Source organism: Rhineura floridana, chromosome 3 (genome assembly GCF_030035675.1).
Source record: "Rhineura floridana isolate rRhiFlo1 chromosome 3, rRhiFlo1.hap2, whole genome shotgun sequence".
In the NCBI taxonomy this organism is placed as follows: domain Eukaryota; kingdom Metazoa; phylum Chordata; class Lepidosauria; order Squamata; family Rhineuridae; genus Rhineura; species Rhineura floridana.
Window position 1 is genome coordinate 229,818,881 of NC_084482.1, and position 18,098 is coordinate 229,836,978.

The window sequence follows — 18,098 nt, forward strand, 5'->3', positions numbered from 1 at the left end:
TTACTCAAGAGATAAAGAATGTATTGGAAGAAGGTGTTAGTTTGGGATATATTACAAAGGAAGAAGAAAAAAAATTGTCTAAAGAAAATCCTAGAATGCCAGTATTTTATGTTTTGCCAAAAATACATAAAAATATGAGACCCCCTCCAGGGCGTCCCATTGTATCTGGGTGTGGGTCAATTCTAGAACCTTTATCTCAGTTTGTTGATTTTTTTCTAAAACCCTTCATACCACTTACTCCTTCTTATACTAGGGATTCCTCTGACTTTATTAATAAGACGCAACACATCCATATAGATGATTTGGACTTTCTGGTTACTATGGATGTTAGGTCATTGTATACTACCATTCCACAAAATGAAGCTTTAGAAATCATTTGGACAACTTTGGATTTAAGAATGGACAACTATCCTCCTACTCATTTTCTTTATGATTTAGCAGAAATAGCTATGCGCAGAAATTACTTTAAATTTGATAAACAATTTTATTGGCAAATTAAAGGAGTAGCCATGGGTTGCCCCATGGCGTCAGAAATAGCAAATCTCTATATGGAAGATTTCAAAAAAGATATTAAGTAACCCAATCAGTATTTTGAACAACTAATAGGATGGTGGAGATATATTGATGATTTTTTTTGATTTGGAGAGGCACTTTGGAATCCCTTGGTATATTTGTAGAATGGATTAATAGTATAAATATCAATATTCAGTTTGATTATCAATATAATTTGGATCAGATTAATTTTCTGGATTTAGATATTAAAAAAGTAAATAATTGTCTACTTACTAGGACTTATAAGAAACCAACAGATAAAAACACGTATTTGAAATACGATAGCTCACATCCCAAGGTACTTAGAGAGAATTTACCCCATGGACAGTTCCTTAGAATAAAACGAAATTGCACTACAGAAGATGATTTTATGTTACAATCCTTGTCCTTAAAGAAACAACTATGGAATAGAGGATATCCACTCTCTGTTAATCAAAATAAATTTTAAAAAGTAGCTAATAGAAAATGGGAAGAACTTTTAAAAAAACCATTACAAAAAACATCCACTTGTTTAAATTGTATATTAACATTTGATCATATTACCAATAAGTTACAGGACAGTATAAAAAAACATTGGCACATAATAGAGCGTGTTGAAGGGTGTCAGGAACCTCCAAAAATTTCATATAAAAGAACTAGGAATCTTAAGGACATTTTAGTAAAAAGTGATTTCAAAGGTGGGGTACAATTGAGGCAGAATTTACTCCCAGGTGCAACTTCTCCCCTGGGTCATCATCCCTGTGGGCACTGCATTTTTTGTAAAAACAGTAACAGGTTGACAGAATTTGTGAATCCTACCAATCAGAGGAAATATCATCTTAGACATTTTTCTACGGGTAATACAAATAGAGTCATCTATGTTATACAGTGTGGCTGTAAAAAACTGTACATAGGGCAAACTACAAGAATGGTAAAAATAAGGATAGGGGAACATTGGAGTAACTTAAGGAACAACAGAAGAGGGGCCCCTCTTGTAGACCATTACAATCAGTGTCCTTATTCTATAACAGAGTGCAGGTTTTGGGTTCTGGAAAAGGTGCATGGAAGAGATACAGACATATTATTACGTAGAGAATTATATTGGATTTTAGAACTAGATACCATGATTCCAAATGGATTGAGTGAGGAATTCAACCTGTTGCCTTTAATTTAGTTTATACAGAAAAAACAGGTATTCTTAATCACAGTCAGGTGTGCCCAGAAAGGTCATACTCATTATATGGTATAGAGCTATATTTAACTTAGAATGTTCTTCACATAACAGAAGTTATAACAAAATTACTTATGAAAGTTGGCTATAGTAATCAGACGAAAAATTTATATGTGTAAGTATTTTTCATATAATTTTAGATGATTTAAATAAGATGTTTGTACTTTTAACTGTGTGTTTGTAAATATACATAAAAAAATCTTTTCTGTTTTAGCCCCTGATGAAGACTTGGTTGTACAAGCTGAAACGCGTTGGGCTTTGAATTTCTATCATATATTTCCAAGCATCTTTTGGATATTGATTTTTTACAAGATATCTGTTGTATTTTCAACCATATTTTCTATTTATTTTTAATATAGTACTTTGTACATAAGAAATATCTTTTCAGCATCCTGGTTTTTTACCTTTTGTTTCTTGCTTTTGTGGATGCTACACACTCTACTTTTTGCTGCCACTAATAAGTCATCTCTCTCCCGCCCAGCGGAGCTCTTTAGAGTTGTCCGAGGGCTACTCCATCTAGGCCTTCAGGACATGGTAGATACATCGGTGGCCCGCTGTAATGAGTTTGCTGAGCACTTCCAGCATAAGATCTCATGCATTCGCCGGGACCTAGACTTCCATTTTATAGCAGTTAACGCTAGCGAGGTGTCCGGAGCACAGTCTTGTCATGTTTTGTTGGATGAGTTTCAGTCATTTCAGTTCGAGGAGGTGGACAAGGTACTTGGACAGGTACATGCAACCACTTCAGTACTAGATCCTTGCCCCTCTTGGCTAATAAAAACTAGCAAGGAGGGAACAGTTGGCTGGGCCAAGGAAGTGATAAATGCCTCCTTGCGAGAGGGAGTGGTCCCCGGCTGTCTGAAAGAGGCAGCTGTGAGACCACTTCTGAAAAAAACTTCCTTGGACCCAGAGGATTTCAGCAGCTACAGACCAGTGGCGAACGTTCCATTCCTGGGCAAGATCCTGGAACGAGTGGTTGCTGACCAGCTCCAGATGCTATTGGATGAAACCGATTATCTAGATCCATTTCAATTGGGCTTCAGGCCTGGTTTTGGCACTGAGATGGCCTTGGTCACCCTGTTTGATGACCTATGTCGGGAGAGAGACAGAGGGAGTGTAACTCTGCTGATTCTCCTTGATCTCTCAGCGGCTTTTGATACCATCGACCATGGTATCCTTCTGGAGAGGCTTGTGGAGTTGGGAGTTGGAGGCACTGCTTGGCAGTGGTTCCGCTCCTACTTGGCGGGCCATCTCCAGAAGGTAGTGCTTGGGGAACACTGCTCGACACCATGGGCACTCCAATGTGGGGTCCCGCAGGGTTCGGTTTTATCTCCCATGGGTTTCAACATCTATATGAAGCCGCTGGGTGTGGTCATCAGGAGTTTTGGAGTGAATTGTCATCAGTACGCTGATGACACGCAGCTCTACTTCTCCTTTTCATCTTCTTCAGGTGAGGCAGTCGATGTGCTGAACCGTTGCCTGGCCGCGACAATGGACTGGATGAGAACTAACAAACTGAGACTCAATCCTGATAAGACTGAGATGCTGTTGGTGGATGGTTTCTCCAATCGGATGGTGGATACATACCCTGTCCTGGACGGGATTACACTCCCCCTAAAGGAACAGGTTCATAGTCTGGGAGTCATCTTAGACTCTTCCCTTTCACTTGAGGCTCATGTAGCCTCGGTGGCACGGAATGCGTTCTACCAACTTCGGTTGGGAGCCCAGCTACGTCCCTACCTGACTAAGGAGGATCTTACATCAGTGGTACATGCTCTGGTAACCTCGCGTTTGGACTACTGCAACGCGCTTTACGTAGGGCTACCTTTGAAGACGGTTTGGAAGCTACAGCTAGTGCAAAATGCGGCGGACAGACTGCTAACAAGAACTAAGCAGTCTGACCATATAACACCTGTTCTGGCTCGCCTGCACTGGCTTCCAATATGCTTCCGGGCCAGATTCAAAGTGTTGGTATTAACCTATAAAGCCTTATACGGCGCGGGACGACGATATCTGTCAGAACGCCTCTCCCGATATGAACCAGCTCATACACTATGGTCTACTACGAAGGCCCTCCTCCGGGTCCCGACTCATAGGGAGGCCTGGAGGGTGGTGATGAGATCTAGGGCCTTCTCAGTGGTGGCCCCCAAACTATGGAATAGTCTCCCCGAGGAGGTGCGCTTGGTGCCGACACTATCATCTTTTCGGCGCCAAGTTAAAACCTTTCTCTTCTCTGAGGCATTTTAATTTCAGTTAATGTTTGTAAAATGTTTGTAACTTGATTTTAGATTGTGTAGTTTTAGATTGTGTAATTTGATTTTAGATTGTGTAGATCCTGTAATTTTATCGTATTTATGTTCACCGCCCAGAGAGCTATTGCTAGTCGGGCGGTATATAAGTTCAATAAATAATAAATAATAAAAATTTTCATGCTTCCTGTAACTATTCTATTAAAATATTAATTTTATTTTGAAGCCGGAGTCGGAGTCAATACATTTCTACAGACTGCAACTCCAACCAAAATTACTTCCGACTCCCACTCCCACTTCACGATTCTGACTTCACAGCCCTGGGTGAAGGGAAGTATAACAGTCTGTGGTTAAGCTAAGAGAAGAAGATTGTCAGGGGTCTGAAACTCCCCATAAAAATCCTGTTGGTAGCCTGGCTTCCCCATATGGATCCATTGATGCACAGAAAGAGTTGAACTCCGCTTAAAGCTTTGTCCAAATTCAAAGCATCTATACATCTCTTCCTTTGAACGGATCCTTTGATGTGCCTGAAGGTAGCCATTCTGATGAAAGGTCTTTCAACACTACAAGCAGGTATAAGGTTTGTCTCCTGTGTGAGTTCTTTGATGCGAAGAAAGGTTGCTACTCTGACTAAAGCTCTTTCTACACTCAAAGCATTTATAAGGTTTGTCCCCTGTGTGACATCTTTGATGCGAAGTAAGGGCACTACTCCGACTGAAGCTCTTTCCACACTCCAAGCATTGATATGGTTTGTCCCCTCTGTGAGTTCTTTGATGCAATGTAAGGGTGCCACTCTGACTGCAGCTCTTTCCACACTCCTTGCATTTATAAGGTTTGTCCCCTGTGTGAGTTCTTTGATGCGAAGTAAAGGCGGTACTCCAACTGAAGCTCTTACCACACTCAAAACATTTATAGGGTTTGTCCCCTGTGTGAGTTCTTTGATGCGAAGTAAGGTAGCTACTCTGACTGAAGCTCTTTCCACACTACAAGCATTTATAAGGTTTGTCCCCTGTGTGAGTTCTTTGATGCGAAGTAAGGGTGCCACTCTGACTGAAGTTCTTTCCACACTCAAAGCATTTATAAGGTCTGTCCCCTGTGTGAGTTCTTTGATGCGAAGTAAAGGCGGTACTCCAACTGAAGCTCTTTCCACACTCAAAACATTTATAGGGTTTGTCCCCTGTGTGAGTTCTTTGATGCGAAGTAAGGTAGCTACTCTGACTGAAGCTCTTTCCACACTACAAGCATTTATAAGGTATGTCCCCTGTTGATGTTGAGTAAAGGCGCTAATCCAACTACAGCTCTTTCCACATGCAAAACATTGATAAGGTTTGTCCCCTATATGAGTTTTGTAATGCGAAGTAAGGGTGTGGCTGTCACTGAAGTTCTTTCCACACTCTAAAGATTTATAAGGTATGTCCCGTGTGAATTCTTTGATGTTGAGTAAAGGTGCTACTCCACCTGAAGGTCTTTCCACACTCCAAACATTTATAAGGTTTGTCCCCTGTGTGACTTCTTTGATGCAAAGTAAGGTTTCCACCCTGACTGAAGGTCTTTCCACACTCCAGGCATCTATAAGGTTTGTCCCCTGTGTGAGTTCTTTGATGCAAAATAAGTCGGTCACTCCGACTGAATCTCTTTCCACACTTCAAGCATTCATAAGGTTTGTCCCCTGTGTGAGTTCTTTGATGTGAAGTAAGGTGGCTACTCTGACTGAAGCTCTTTCCACACTCCAAGCATTTATAAGGTTTGTCCCCTGTGTGACATCTTTGATGCGAAGTAAGGGCACTACTCCACATGAAGTTCTTTCCACACTCATAACATTTATAAAGTTTGTCCCCTGTGTGAGTTCTTTGATGCAAAGTAAGGGTGTTACTCCGACTGAAGCTCTTTCCACACTCCAAGCATTTATAAGGTTTGTAACCTGTGTGAGTTCTTTGATGTGAAATAAGGGCGCTACTGTCACTGAAGCTCCTTCCACACTCCTTGCATTTATAAGGTTTGTCCCCTGTGTGAGTTCTTTGATGCGAAGTAAGGGCAGAACGCCACCTGAAGCTCTTTCCACACTCCTTGCATTTATAAGGTTTGTCCCCTGTGTGAGTTCTTTGATGCGAAGTAAGGGTGCCACTGTGACTGAAGTTCTTTCCACACTCAAAGCATTTATAAGGTCTGTCCCCTGTGTGAGTTCTTTGATGCGAAGTAAGGTAGCTACTCTGACTGAAGCTCTTTCCACACTTGATGCATGTATAAGTTTTGTCCCCTGTATGACTTCTGTGATGCAAAGTAAGGTTGCTACTCCACCTGAAGCTTTTTCCACACTCCAAGCATTTATAAGGTTTGTCCCCTTTGTGAGTTCTTTGATGCGAAGTAAGTTTGTTACTCCACCTGAAGCTCTTTCCACACTCCAAGCATTTATAAGGTTTGTCCCCTATGTGAGTTCTTTGATGTGAAGTAAGGGCGCGACTACAACTGAAGCACTTTCCACACTCCAAGCATTTATAAGGTTTGTCCCCTGTGTGAGTTCTTTCATGTTCCCTAAGGGTGTTAATCTGACTGAAGCTCTTTCCACACTCCAAGCATGTATAAGGTTTGTCCCCTGTGTGAGTTCTTTGATGCAAAGTAAGGTGGCCACTCTGACTGAAGCTCTTTCCACACGCCATGCATTCATAAGGTTTGTCTCCTGTGTGAGTTCTTTGATGCAAAGTAAGGTTGCCACTTCGACTGAAGCTCTTTCCACATTCCAAGCATTTATAAGGTTTGTCCCCTGTGTGAGTTCTGTGATGTGAAGAAAGGTGGCCACTCTGACTGAAGCTTTTTCCACACTCCAAGCATTGATATGGTCTGTCCCCTGTGTGAATTCTTTGATGCGAAGTAAGGTAGCTACTCTTACTGAAGCTCTTTCCGCACTCAAAGCATTTATAAGGTTTGTCCCCTGTGTGAGTTCTTTCATGTTCCCTAAGGGTGCTACTCCAACTGAAGCTCTTTCCACACTCCAAGCATTTATAAGGTTTGTCCCCTGTGTGCATCTGTCGCTCCTCTTGTCTCTTTGCTCCATCTTGACTCCTCAGTCTCTGCTCCTGCATCTGCTCCTCAGCTTTTTCCAGTGATACTTCAGATGGTTCTCAGTCAGACTTGACACCCCAGATGTATCCTGATGGAATAAAAAGGAAAGGTGATAAAGTGCTGTGGAGAAATCCTGTGAATATATTATGATTTGTACTTTGAAGACATATTTCTCAGAGCTCTGTTGATATCAGAGTTTAACTGTTAAAGCTGAAGGCCTTCTACAGAGTTACTTTAGCAGTCGGTGCTTGGTAACAGATGCAGAGAAAGACAACTGTAACAAAAATCTGCTCTCTTGTTCCTCCATTTAAGGTGGAGAGCTCAGTACTTATGCACAGCTGAAATTTACAAACCTAGGATGGATCCTTTCTGACAGGAACATGGCCCTTTCCAGTGCCCAGAGGGCAGCTCACATCCCCTCCCTCCCTCCCAAAAAGATTAACCCCCTGTTACCTGCAACACAAGATAGTGCTGGAAGATGCTACTCCCAGGACAGATGGCACTTTGTGAGCTACTGGGGAAGAACAAAGGACAAGTAAGAGTAGCGCTGTTACTAATGATGCAGCTCGGTCAAAGCCAAAAGGAAGCCCAGATGCTGCACAGATGCGAAAGGAGTGGTGTGACGTGCACAATAGGAACATGGCATGTGAGAGGCATGAACCAGGGAAAGTTAGAAGTTGTCAAGCAAGGAGTGGAATGCATCAACATTATAATACTTGGTGTGAGCGAACTAAAATGGACGGGAATAGGACATTTTCAATCAGGCAACTACAAAATATTTTATGAAGAAAAGGGGTTGTTTTAATAGTGAGAAGTGATGTAGCAAAAGCTACTAGGAGCTATTATGCAAAGTCTGAATGAGTGATATCAATGAGATTTAATGGGAAACCTATCAATATAACCATCAACCAAGTCTATGCTCCAATGGCAAAGACATGCAAGTAAAGTAAAGGCTCTTACCACATATGGGGCGAGAAGTGCCAGATTGCAGCAAAGCCTTTGACTGTGTAGATCATGAAAAACTATGGAATGCTTTAAAAAAAATGGGGGTGCCACAGCATCTGATTGTCCTGATGGGCAACCTATACTCTGCACAAGAGGCTACTGTAAGGACAGAATATGGAGAAACCCATTGGTTCCCCATTGGAAAGGGTGTGAGACAGGAGTTTATTTTATCACCCTATTTGTTTAACCTATATGCAGAACATATACGGAAAGCGGGATTGGACCAAGACGGAGGTGTGAAAATTGGAGGGAGAAATATCAATAATTGAAGATATGCAGACGATACCATACTACTACCCTAAAGTAATGACAACAGAAGAGTTATGCAACTTTAAAGTTGGCAACGAGGACACTGAAGTTGTCAAGGATTATCAATACCTCCGCACAGTCATAAACCAAACTGGAGACAATAGTCAAGAAATCAGAAGAAGGCTAGGACTGGGGGAGGGCAGCTGTGAAAGAACTAGTAAATATCCTCAAATACAAAGATGCATCACTGAACACCAAAGTCAAGATCTTTCAGACCATGTTATTCCCGATCTCTATGTATGGATGTGACAGTTGAACCAGATTAGAGAAAAAATAACACATTTGAAATGTGGTGTTGGAGGAGAGCTTTGCGCATACCATGGACTGCGAAAAAGACTAATAATTGAGTGTTGGAACAAATTAAACCAGAACTGTCACTAGAAGCTAAAATGATGAAACTGAGATTATCATACTTTGGACACATCATGAGAAGACATGATTCACTGGAAAAGACAATAATGCTGGGAAAAACAGAAGGGAGTAGAAAAAGAGGAAGGTCAAACAAGAGATGGATTGATTCCATAAAGGAAGCCACAGATCTGATCTTACAAGATCTGAACAGGGTGGTTCATGACAGATGCTCTTGCAGGTCACTGATTCACAGTGTTGCCATAAGTCGTAGTCGACTTGAAGGCACATAAGAACAATCAGTAGAAGCTAAAATGATGAAACTGAGGTTATTGTACTTTGGACACTGTCATGAAATTGCAACATTGGTTCAAACTGGTTTAAAATTGTTTCTGTAAAATGGTTCAGATCCAGAGAATTGTGGGGATTTCATCTTGGGGAGAGATGAGCTTCTGAGTGGAAACCTTTAAGTTTTGTTTCAGGCGCTGCTAATTAGGAGCTGGAGAAGCTGCACCTGGTTATCTCTGTTACCTGTCCAGAGCCTGGTACTGAAGGTCATGCGGGTCTGAGAAGAGTTGAGATCAGGAAGGGAGAGGGGCCTGCTAGGCGCGAAAGGAGAAGACGATTCGGGAACATGACTTCATTAAGCAGTCCTCTGATTAGCTAAATTACTGTGAACTATTGCTAAGGTTTTTCATTTAAGTATAGGGGGTGAAACCTGTAGTCTTTGTCCCCTTGGTCCATCTTGACAGGTAGTTACCTATGTGGGGTTCCATTATCTTCACTACCCTACTTATGTCTCTCTGAGGAGAGAATGAGATCTGCAACAACTACCTCTTCAGTAAGTAGAATAGGTCAGTTAGTTTGTTATCTTCTGTTGTGTTTGAACTCTCTCATATGTTTTACCTAAACCCCTGGTTGGGTGTGCGTTTGTCTTGCTGCTATTAATTGTGCACTTATATTTTTATTAATAAAGCAACTTCTATTTAGCTTTATGTGTTCAGTGAGTGAGATAACGTTGGTTCTGAATCTGGCACATTGACCACTGACCACAACTACCAAAATAGTGTGTTAAGATCACCTAAGGGCTTTTCGACGAGGAGTGCCTGTTGGGCTCTTGTCCTTAGAAATCCCTGGTGTATCTAAGTCTGGGCTCTGGGATCCCCGACTCAGAGTGTCAACCAGTGAAGGGGTGGTGGCAGTCTATCCTCTACCTTGCAGGGTTGGTGTTGGGTTGCACAGCCTTAGCAAGGGGAGTAGGGTTCTGGATCAATTGCCCAAGGTGGGGAGATTAGGTTTGAAGACATGATTCACTAGAAAAGACAATTTTTTCTCATTGTATCATATGGTTTTATGCTGTAAGATACTAATACATAATAACATGGTGTGCTCTCATGATTTTATTCACAGCCCCTGACAAAGGCCAAGTCACTGAGTGGCTGAAACGCATTGGGCTTTCATATTAAAAAACCCATTTGGGCTCTTATTTCAATAAAACGGTTTTTTCCCCAAACATGTTGGGGTTTCCCCCTTTCTCTCTCTCACATAACAATAAATAATAATAAATAGTAATCTACTAGAAGACACATAACACACACACACCTATACTACGTGAATTCAGCTTGAATTGATCCAAGAGAGCCCAGTGCCCCACAAACCTCTGTGGGAAGAAATATCCTTAAAAGGTGGGCTGTGATATGCAGCCTTTGTGCCTCATCCACCATCAGGAAAAAGCCTGCAGTGGACCAGCCAAACAGCTTTACCCCTGACAGGACCAATATCCTGGAGGTAAGTAGTGACTTAGGCTCAGGTAGATACTTGAGCTAAAACGTGGGTTCCCCACTTCTGAGTAAAAGGATTTTGAGGTGCTAAAGAAAAGCTGACTCTTGAGATTAGTGGCAGCAACAGGGGGAGAGTGTTGGTTGTAGGCCTTGCAGTAAGCTAAAGAGGGCTCTGGCTGGGAAGCACAGGGGGTGCTGTCCTAGGATCTTAGAATTATCAGTACTAAATTTGCACCCCAGAGTCCTGTCTGGGAAAAGGGGGTGTAGGAAATGATGGCAGCTCTACTGGATAATCTGAAATGCATAGTGGGTCAGATTTACGAAGCACAGGTGCCAGGAACGGAGTAAGAAGGCTATCCTTAACTTCCCCTAATTGTAACAGAACAGGTTGCCATCTCATGAATCTCCTGCATGATCTCCTTGTACAGAGCTCTCTAGTCTGGATCCAGCTGAACCCGTTGATCCTTGGTGAAGTGCAAGGACACTTCCTCAAAGGTAACCCATCCCTGGAAGAAGAAAACCATTGCCTTCCTCATTAATACTCCCAGGCAAGGCCTGGACATCATCTGCCCTCCACTCGCACTCTGAAGAGAGATGTGGCAAGCTGGATCTTTTCCTTTCTAGTTGTTGTTATGTACCTTCAAGTCGACTACGACTTATGGCGACCCTAAGAATCAGCGACCTCCAACAGCATCTGTCGTGAACCACCCTGTTCAGATCTTGTAAGTTCAGGTCTGTGGCTTCCTTTATGGAATCAATCCATCTCTTGTTTGGCCTTTCTCTTTTTCTACTCTCTTCTGACTTTCCCAGCATTATTTTTCTAGTGAATCATGTCTTCCCATTATGTGTCCAAAGTATGATAGCCTCAGTTTCATAATTTTACCTTCTAGTGATAGTTCTGGTTTAATTTGTTCTAACACCCAATTATTTGTCTTTTTTGCAGTCCATGATATCCGCAACTCTCCTCCAACACCACATTTCAGATGAGTTGAGTTTTCTCTTATGCACTTTTTTCCACTGTCCAACTTTCACATCCATACATAGAGATTGGGAATACCATGGTAAGTGTGCAGTGATACATCCTTGCATTTGAGGACCTTTTCTAGTTCTCTCACAGCTGCCCTCCCCAGTCCTATCCTTCTTCTGATTTCTTGACTATTGTCTCCAGTTTGGTTAATGACTGTGCCAAGGTATTGATAATCCTTGAGAAGTTCAATGTCCTCATTGTCAACTTTAAACTTAGAAAAATATTCTGTTGTCATTACTTTAGTCTTTTTGATGTTCAGCTGTAGTCTTGCTTTTGTGCTTTCCTCTTTAACTGTCATCAGCATTCTTTTCAAATCATTACTGGTTTCTGCTAGTAGTATGGTATCATCTGCATATCTTAAATTATTGATATTTCTCCCTCCAATTTTCACACCTCCTTCATCTTGGTCCAATCCTGCTTTCCGCATGATATGTTCTGTGTATAGATTAAATAAACAGGGTGATAAAACACACCCCTGTTGCACACCCTTTCCGATGGGGAACCAATCAGTTTCTCCATATTCTGTCCTTACAGTAGCCTCTTGTCCAGAGTATAAGTTGTTCATTGGACAGTCAGCTGCTGTGGGACCCCCATTTCTTTTAAAGGATTCCATAGTTTCCATGAACAGAGCATTCTATGAACAGAGTATCCAAAATGCAACATGACGAACGTTATAGCTATGAAATTGGTGAATTCCATGTGAGGGATCATTAAGACACAGATTGAAAATAAAACTGCCAGTATCATAACACCATTATACACATCTAAGAATTATACACGTGGAATTATACAGCCAACGTGGATCTTTTGCATTCTGCAATGTTAAATTGAAAATACCCCCATGCCATTCTGATCGAAGGATCATGTCAAAACAAAACCTTACAAAACTTACAATCCTGAACTCAGAAACGCTTGTTTGACAACTGTTTAAATTTTTATGGTGATACACAAAACAGTCAGAGAGAATCAAGAGTTCAAAGTCTAAAAAGCGAGGGGAAAAACCCCAGAGCCCTTTTGGACTTTTTTCTACCAGAGTTCTCATAATCTGTTGAAATTCATTAAAAATCAGCCATGTTCACAGAGTACCTGTAATCCTAATACTGACCTTGCCCCTTACTCTGACCTTCATCTGCTGCTATTTAAAAGTTTAGAAAATGCCTGGCTGATTTTTTATTAATGTAAGAAATTTTGGCTGGAACCCTATGATAATTTCGGGCATGCTTGGTTAGAACCAACCGTCAGTGTTCTACAAGCTAGACTCACAGCTGCTTGGCTTGCCTAATCAGGGGGCCACACTTTGAATTCACCTGAGACAGTCATGGCTTCCCTCAGAGAATCCTGGGAAGTGTAGTTTGTGAAGGGTGCTGAGAGGAGACTCCTGTTCCACTGAGAGAGCTCCAGCAGCCAGAGTGGTTTAACAGTCAGCCGCTCTGATTGAAGGTCTGTGAGGGGAACAGGGCATCTCCTTGCAACTCTCAGCACCCTTCACTAACTATAAATAAAAAAGTGGGGGAAATGCTGAAAAACAATGATACTGTTGCACGCCACCCCAGTCTCCAAGCAGTGTGATTTCCAGGGGTCCCTGCGCTCACCCAGGGTTTGGTTTCCTTGGAAAGAAGGTCAGCGGAGACTGTGGTGTCTTTATGAAATATGGTTTATTTATTTACACACATTCCAACCTGAGCTCAAGGATGGAGGGGTTCAAGGCATCAGCAGTCCAATATCCAGCTTTTCCATCTGGGTTACAGGAGACACCCCAAAGCCATGGTGCAGAGAGCCAGTCTGTCTGCCTGCCTCCAGTCCCCAGCCTTTCTCTGATACACACTATCAACACAAGCCTCTCCTCAGTGCCAGGAGGGGGGGACACTCTTCCAAGAGTTTCAATGACAAAAGGGTCTCCCTGGCCCATTCACCTGTTCATGGGCACCTGATAGACACATTAACCCACCGGGCCACTCTATTAGCTTAACAAAAGAAACTCATCTGACCAGCAGAGCAAGTTTCTCACACACACCCCAGGAGCAAGTCTCCAAATCAGAGGCTGGAAGGGGACTCATAGGAATTATCCATCTCAAGCCCCCAAAGTCACATTGCATTTTTCATTGACGATGAACCCTAACTCACAACAATACTGTTCTCAATGTTTTCCTTTTGGAAATGAAAGGGGCTTCCCCTCTGCCCAGTGCCCACCCACCCAATCTCCTCCTCCCTTCCCTCTCATCAGTTTTACCTATCTTAAACAGGATTGCATGGGAGTAAATACCACTGAACTCAATAAGGAAGCATATGATCAAACCTGCCCTCCCCTCCCCCTTCCTTTGCCCCTCCTCTCCCCCTCCTCCACCCCCATGGTCAGTTTTACCTATCCTAACCATGACTGCATAGGAGTAAATCCCATGGAACTCAATAAGCATGCAAATTATCAGACCTGCCTTTCCCCTCTCCTCTCCCTTCCTCCTCCCCTCCCCTCTTCTTTCTTCCTCCTCCCCTGCCCACTTCAGCCTTCCTTCCATCCCCCCCATCAGTTTTGCCCATACTAAGCATGATTGCACAGGAGTAAATCGCACTGAACTCAATCAACATGCAAATGATCAATCCATTCTCAGCAAACTTGCACAGGATCCCATTTCTTACCTCTCGGATTAAAAAGTAGAGATATTCACTAATAGGCAAAAAACCTTGCACTTTAAGAACGTACCTATAGCCCACAGATATTTCTATCAAAGTTTAAAAAGCAGGGAAATTGGGCGGCTAAAGTGAATGCACCAGGGGAGCAGGAGACCGGACCTCCTCTCTGAGATATTGGACTGCCCTACAAATTGGTCAAGATGCAAACACAAATTGAGTTGGTCTTTCACAGTCCAATCCACTTCCTCTGTAGCTTGGAAGAATTTGGTAACATGTGCCTCTGGGCATATGGTGAGTGGTGGCCTATTAGTGAATACTGCCTATAGTTCTGATTGCCTGACCAAAAAAAAATAGCATTCTAGAGGTGGAAGAGGTAGCGAAACACACACAGACACAAGGTATCATATAGCCAGGAAGAGACTAAGGCACACTCTAGAAGCTATATTGAGTACACAGAGTGTTGGGTAGTGAGGCCTAGCAGAGGGATCTTTTGAGATCTGTGCTAGAGCGGAGAGAGGTAAAAATAAACACGGCGATCCTGACTGCTGGTAGCCACAAGTGAGAGTATCACAGGTGGTGCCAGGGGAAGGACTTCACAAAGGCCATGAAATTCATCATCACAACCACAGATGTTCCGAGGGATGCTTTGATCCGGCCCCAACACAGCCAGCCCAGCTCAGGGGAGAGGCAGACGGGACGGGGCAGAGCTGCAGCCTCCGATCGGGAGGGTCTGCTGGGGGGGGCTCTTAAGGGGGGGCTCGCCCTCCCTCGCCCTCCCCTCCCCTCCCCCAATTGCATACCTTTGTTTTGAGGCTCCCCCCGTGCAATCCCGCTCACCAGCATCGCTGCGCACGAAGAGGGGCTCCTCCGGCGCTTCCAGCCTCCATTTCTCGCAGAGAGGCGAGGCAGGAAAGGGACGTCCCTCGTTTGCGCTCCTTCCTTCGGCTCCGTTGTCGTTTGTTAACCCTTAAAGAGCAAAGGGGCTGAAGCTCCTTGGCTGCTTCACAGAGAGACCAAGGGGAGGTGGGAAGCCCTTTCTGGCAGGTGACTCTTCTCCATTTGAAAAATAAAAAGTCTACACATATTTTTTAAAAAGGGCTCAAGGGAACGGCTTAGGTTAGACTAAACCCTACTTCCTTTACCTATGCAGTATCTGTGCAGATACTTTTTGTGTGGACTTGTATGGAGGAACATCCCCCTCTGCTACATCCCTCCTGTAGTCTGAAGTGACCGAGTCCAGGCAGAGACAGATCTCCTGCCTAATGCCTTCCTTCTGGGACTCTCGTGTTACTGTGGTGAGCACCGACAGTGCACTCCTAAGACCTGCGAACATCCTGCAAGCAAATCAGGAGGAATGCTCCCTTGTGGCCGCATCACCCGCCCATAAGAAATCAGAACAAACGCTCAATAAAGATATGAGAGGGTTGAATCCTGCTGCTTCCTAAGTGTGCTTGAAGATGGTAGCCTGAAAGCAGAATTCTCACGAGTGTTTCTTATCCACACTTCACCAGGAGGTCCCGGGGTTACCATTTCAAGAGGATAAAAGAATCCCCCAGCTAAGATACAGAGCAATACAGAACTCATTTATAGCTCATGAAATTGGAGCTCTTTGCATGGGTTCCGGTTGGCGCTGAAGGGGAGCAGGGCTCTCATGCCTTTCACAGCTGAGTGGCAGGCAGATATTAAACAGTGAGCCTTTTCTAGTCTGGAACTAAAATTATGGGAAAGCTTCACGAGTTTGATATTGCATTTGTCAGGCATCTTGTTACTTGTGTGTGACTCCCGATTGATCTTTGGGGACTCCTCCCCTCTCCATCTGCAAAAGAGGGTGCACATTTGCTCATGACATGAAAGCCATGTATATTTGTCTCATCGTCTCTGAGTGCAGAAGAGGGTGTGATCCACATGAAGTGGCCTGGGCCAGGAAATCTTCTTGGCAGTTTGTCACCCCTGGTTGCCCCAGGGAAAGGCGTAGGAGTGGTGGGAGGCCTGGCCTTGAGGGAGGAATCTTGATCAAGTGAGTAGTGGAGGAGGCCAGCAGCAGACAAGAACAAGAAGCCCTGCAAGGCTGAATCCCTGGAAGTGGGAAGGAGCTGTGCCAGAAGGGGGTTGGAGTTTGGAGGTGCTCAGGAGAAGCAGAACCTGATATCGGCTCCCTCATCCCCAATGTAAGAAAAAAACAAAGCACGCCTCTCATCCTGCCTGAGGAGCTGCGGGTGAGAATTCCCACGTGTAGCCCACGCATGCAACAATTCTCACGTGGGGCCCTTAGAGGTGGAGCAGCAGAGTCCTCAACATCATGCATGCTCTGGGCCCCATAAACTATCTGGGTGGCTCTACAAACCTGACCGCGGGGGTTGTGGCACTGAAGGCACTCCTCGGCCAGGGTGTAATTTTTTATAGGTCTGGCCTTGCATACTTTATTGTCAATAACATATATCTCATTTAGGTTTTTGGAACAGTTTTTGTTTTTATTTAAATGCATATTTCTGATTTAATAACATAACTTTAACTTAGGTTTTACACGTGGACAGTTTGATTTCCTATTCATTTTACTAACATGTTTGTTTCCAGTTTAATAACTCTCATAAATACTTATTTCAGTCGATTAAAAAAAAGACATTATCTTTGCAAGACATCAGATTTCCTGGCTGATTTCCTTTTTGCATTCCCAGTTCTATCTATTCTTTCTAAAGTCATCCTAGACTTTTTGTAAATGACTCCACTTCTGGAAGATAAAAGGGTGCTCTGAAAAAACCATTTGACTCATAAGTGATTGTCATGTGAGCTCTAGGAAAGTATACCTGTAAACATCAGATTAGTCTTTCCAACTCTGAGAAAGATTTGAATCCTGGGGGATACATGCTTCAGGATCAAGGAGCTGCAACCATAAAAAGAAAATCAGTTCCATCAAAATATTTATTAGCAATGTTCTGACATGTTCCATGACATGCTGATCCATCATGTGCAGGAGATGAGATGAAATCCCTGGCAACCATGACACTACACAGCCCCGAGAAGGGACTCCCCTTTTGCAAGAACCTCTGGTTTGATTTCAATCTTTGTATTATGCAAAAGGAGGATGTGATGGAGTGGTGCCAGTCCCTGGACCCCCTCCCTCATCCCAGAAGCCAATTCCCACCCTGGGCAATTGATCCTGGCAAAATATCCTTCCCTGCTAAGGCTGTGCATACTCAAAACAGCCCTGCAGGGTAGTAGACTGCCACCACCCCTTAGACTGGCTAACCACCCTGAGCCAAGGGGAATCTCTGACCCCAGGAAACCTGCCAAGGATTACAGATAACAAGAGCCAAACAGACACTCCTTGCTCTGAAGCCTTTAGGCAAAATGTCCAATTCACACAGTAGTCGTGGTCAGTGGCCAAGTTACCAGTTCAGAGCCATCCCTCTCCTGAATGAACACACACTGGTGAGTAGAAATAAGTTGATTAAAGAATAAAAGAGGTGCACAGTCACAGCAGCAATATAGTTCCTTAATATCAACACCCAAAAGGGGCAAGGTAAAACAGAAAGAGTTCAGTCCCAACAGAAAAACAAGAAAGCTATCTAGCCTAGTCTATACTTACATGCGGGTAGACAGTTGCACAGCCCCCCTTTCCTCAGAGAGAGGAACAGTCAGGAGAGTTGATGCAAAATGGAACCTCAGCAGGAAACATCAGGTAGGCAGGATGGGAAGCAGGAGAGGAAAGAAAGCTAAGGTTTGAGCACCATACTTATGGCAAACATCCCAGCAACCGGCCGGATCCAATTAACCAATCGGGAGATTTCTTCATGAAAAAAGGGCCCATCAATCACCTGGCCAAATGGAAAAGCCTCCCTAAAGCTTCCCAGACTTTACGACCTTGATGGAACCCGGCTTCTGCTGATAAGGGGGTGTTAGCAGGGCCTGGTCCTTGATGCTTCTCCCAG

General features: G+C 43.5%; 2 protein-coding genes across 2 annotated transcripts in view; both read right to left on the minus strand.

Moving 5' to 3' along the window:
* The window catches only part of LOC133381913 (zinc finger protein 572-like), a 28,612-nt gene extending 10,774 nt beyond the window's left edge, over window positions 1-17,838 (minus strand). Inside the window, exons 1-3 of the mRNA XM_061621492.1 lie at window positions 17,756-17,838; window positions 16,974-17,050; window positions 15,007-15,135 (exon numbers count right to left, since the gene is read on the minus strand). Coding sequence (XP_061477476.1) covers window positions 15,007-15,135; window positions 16,974-16,983 — 139 coding nt within the window. The 5' untranslated portion in view covers window positions 16,984-17,050; window positions 17,756-17,838. The remainder of the gene's footprint in view (window positions 1-15,006; window positions 15,136-16,973; window positions 17,051-17,755) is intronic.
* Window positions 4,200-15,054, minus strand: LOC133381906 (zinc finger protein 420-like). Its single transcript, XM_061621483.1, has 2 exons — window positions 14,970-15,054; window positions 4,200-7,159 (listed from the first exon to the last, which is right to left on the minus strand). Exon 2 carries the CDS (start codon window positions 7,089-7,091, stop codon window positions 5,415-5,417), a length of 1,677 nt encoding a protein of 558 aa, XP_061477467.1. The 5' UTR covers window positions 7,092-7,159; window positions 14,970-15,054; the 3' UTR covers window positions 4,200-5,414.
* Window positions 17,839-18,098: the final 260 nt, after the last annotated feature.